The following is a 2,676-nucleotide window of genomic DNA, read 5'->3' as shown; positions in this document are numbered from 1 at the left end:
TATACCTTTATACCTATATAGAGTTATACCTTTATACCTTTATACCTTTATACCTTTATAGTGTTTTTATTCTTTGATTTTATTATATGACAACCAGCAAGAGTGGCCGAGTGGTCCAAGGCGGCAGTTTAAGGTACTGTTCTCTTCGGAGGCGTGGGTTCGAACCCCACCTCTTGCATTTTACTATATTCTATCTTTATGTACCCTTTTATATCTATATATATGTCACTTATCACTTTATAACTTATGTTATATATTAAACTTTATCATTTCTACTTTTCTACTTTTCTACTTTATTCCTTTATATCTATATCTATATATATATTTATATATCTATATAACTTTATACCTTTATTATTTTATTATACCTTATCTTTTATTTATATTTATTCTTCCTTATATATATATATATTCCTTCTTTTATATATATTACACCTTTTATATATATTACACCTTTTATATATATATATTCCAACTTTTTATATTTATTTATTTCAACTTTTTATATATATATTACACCTTTTTTTTATATTATATATACCTCCATCCTTGGAAGGCCTCTTAGCATAGATGGCAGTGCGTTCCCCTAGTAAGGGAAAGGTCGTGGGTTCGATTCCCGCAGAGGCCTTACACTTTTTATGCCTCATATAATCTATATGTTTACTTATATCTTATATCTTATATCTTATATCTTACATCTTACATCTTACATCTTAGTTCTTATCTTTATATCTATATATACATCTAGATACTTTTCTATTCTTATTTCTAGATCCTTTTCTATCTATATATTCATATATGTGTAAATGTTTAGATATCTATAACCTTTTATGTTCTATTATTCTTACTCTATCTTTATCCTATATAGACTTTCTATTTTATCTTTATATTATTCCTATAGTGTTACCCTATTCTATTCTTATATTCTTATAGAGTTATACCTTTATATGACTATATGACTATAGTGTTATAGTGTTATACCTTTATACCTTTATACTATTCTATTCCTCTTATACCTTTATACCTATATAGAGTTATACCTTTATACCTTTATACCTTTATACCTTTATAGTGTTTTTATTCTTTGATTTTATTATATGACAACCAGCAAGAGTGGCCGAGTGGTCCAAGGCGGCAGTTTAAGGTACTGTTCTCTTCGGAGGCGTGGGTTCGAACCCCACCTCTTGCATTTTACTATATTCTATCTTTATGTACCCTTTTATATCTATATATATGTCACTTATCACTTTATAACTTATGTTATATATTAAACTTTATCATTTCTACTTTTCTACTTTTCTACTTTATTCCTTTATATCTATATCTATATATATATTTATATATCTATATAACTTTATACCTTTATTATTTTATTATACCTTATCTTTTATTTATATTTATTCTTCCTTATATATATATATATTCCTTCTTTTATATATATTACACCTTTTATATATATTACACCTTTTATATATATATATTCCAACTTTTTATATTTATTTATTTCAACTTTTTATATATATATTACACCTTTTTTTTATATTATATATACCTCCATCCTTGGAAGGCCTCTTAGCATAGATGGCAGTGCGTTCCCCTAGTAAGGGAAAGGTCGTGGGTTCGATTCCCGCAGAGGCCTTACACTTTTTATGCCTCCTATAATCTATATGTTTACTTATATCTTATATCTTATATCTTATATCTTACATCTTACATCTTACATCTTAGTTCTTATCTTTATATCTATATATACATCTAGATACTTTTCTATTCTTATTTCTAGATCCTTTTCTATCTATATATTCATATATGTGTAAATGTTTAGATATCTATAACCTTTTATGTTCTATTATTCTTACTCTATCTTTATCCTATATAGACTTTCTATTTTATCTTTATATTATTCCTATAGTGTTACCCTATTCTATTCTTATATTCTTATAGAGTTATACCTTTATATGACTATATGACTATAGTGTTATAGTGTTATACCTTTATACCTTTATACTATTCTATTCCTCTTATACCTTTATACCTATATAGAGTTATACCTTTATACCTTTATACCTTTATACCTTTATAGTGTTTTTATTCTTTGATTTTATTATATGACAACCAGCAAGAGTGGCCGAGTGGTCCAAGGCGGCAGTTTAAGGTACTGTTCTCTTCGGAGGCGTGGGTTCGAACCCCACCTCTTGCATTTTACTATATTCTATCTTTATGTACCCTTTTATATCTATATATATGTCACTTATCACTTTATAACTTATGTTATATATTAAACTTTATCATTTCTACTTTTCTACTTTTCTACTTTATTCCTTTATATCTATATCTATATATATATTTATATATCTATATAACTTTATACCTTTATTATTTTATTATACCTTATCTTTTATTTATATTTATTCTTCCTTATATATATATATATTCCTTCTTTTATATATATTACACCTTTTATATATATTACACCTTTTATATATATATATTCCAACTTTTTATATTTATTTATTTCAACTTTTTATATATATATTACACCTTTTTTTTATATTATATATACCTCCATCCTTGGAAGGCCTCTTAGCATAGATGGCAGTGCGTTCCCCTAGTAAGGGAAAGGTCGTGGGTTCGATTCCCGCAGAGGCCTTACACTTTTTATGCCTCCTATAATCT

General features: G+C 26.3%; 2 protein-coding genes across 2 annotated transcripts, besides 8 other annotated features; both read left to right on the top strand.

Moving 5' to 3' along the window:
- Positions 1-302: 302 nt before the first annotated feature.
- Positions 303-340: a microsatellite.
- A 2-nt stretch (positions 341-342) lies between these two features.
- Positions 343-515: a microsatellite.
- Positions 516-721: 206 nt separating this feature from the next.
- Positions 722-823: a microsatellite.
- Positions 824-1,108: 285 nt separating this feature from the next.
- Positions 1,109-1,576, top strand: EDI_190020 (uncharacterized protein; the record flags this gene model as incomplete). The annotated part of the gene is made up of 1 exon (XM_001735389.1): positions 1,109-1,576. A coding segment is annotated over one exon (468 nt), but the record flags the coding sequence as incomplete, so codon positions are not given.
- Positions 1,314-1,351: a microsatellite.
- Positions 1,354-1,526: a microsatellite.
- A 73-nt stretch (positions 1,577-1,649) lies between the features above and the next one.
- On the top strand, positions 1,650-2,587 carry EDI_190010 (uncharacterized protein; the record flags this gene model as incomplete). Its single annotated transcript, XM_001735388.1, has 4 exons — positions 1,650-1,813; positions 1,880-1,945; positions 1,985-2,084; positions 2,120-2,587. The coding sequence occupies 4 exons, from the start codon at positions 1,650-1,652 to the stop codon at positions 2,585-2,587; spliced, it is 798 nt and encodes a 265-aa protein (XP_001735440.1).
- Positions 1,733-1,834: a microsatellite.
- Positions 2,325-2,362: a microsatellite.
- Positions 2,365-2,537: a microsatellite.
- Positions 2,588-2,676: the final 89 nt, after the last annotated feature.

Source organism: Entamoeba dispar, genomic scaffold, assembly GCF_000209125.1.
Source record: "Entamoeba dispar SAW760 scf_1105229459111 genomic scaffold, whole genome shotgun sequence".
Classification (NCBI taxonomy): domain Eukaryota; phylum Evosea; order Mastigamoebida; family Endamoebidae; genus Entamoeba; species Entamoeba dispar.
Note: the sequence above shows the minus strand (reverse complement) of the source record. Positions and strands in the feature narration are given on the sequence as shown.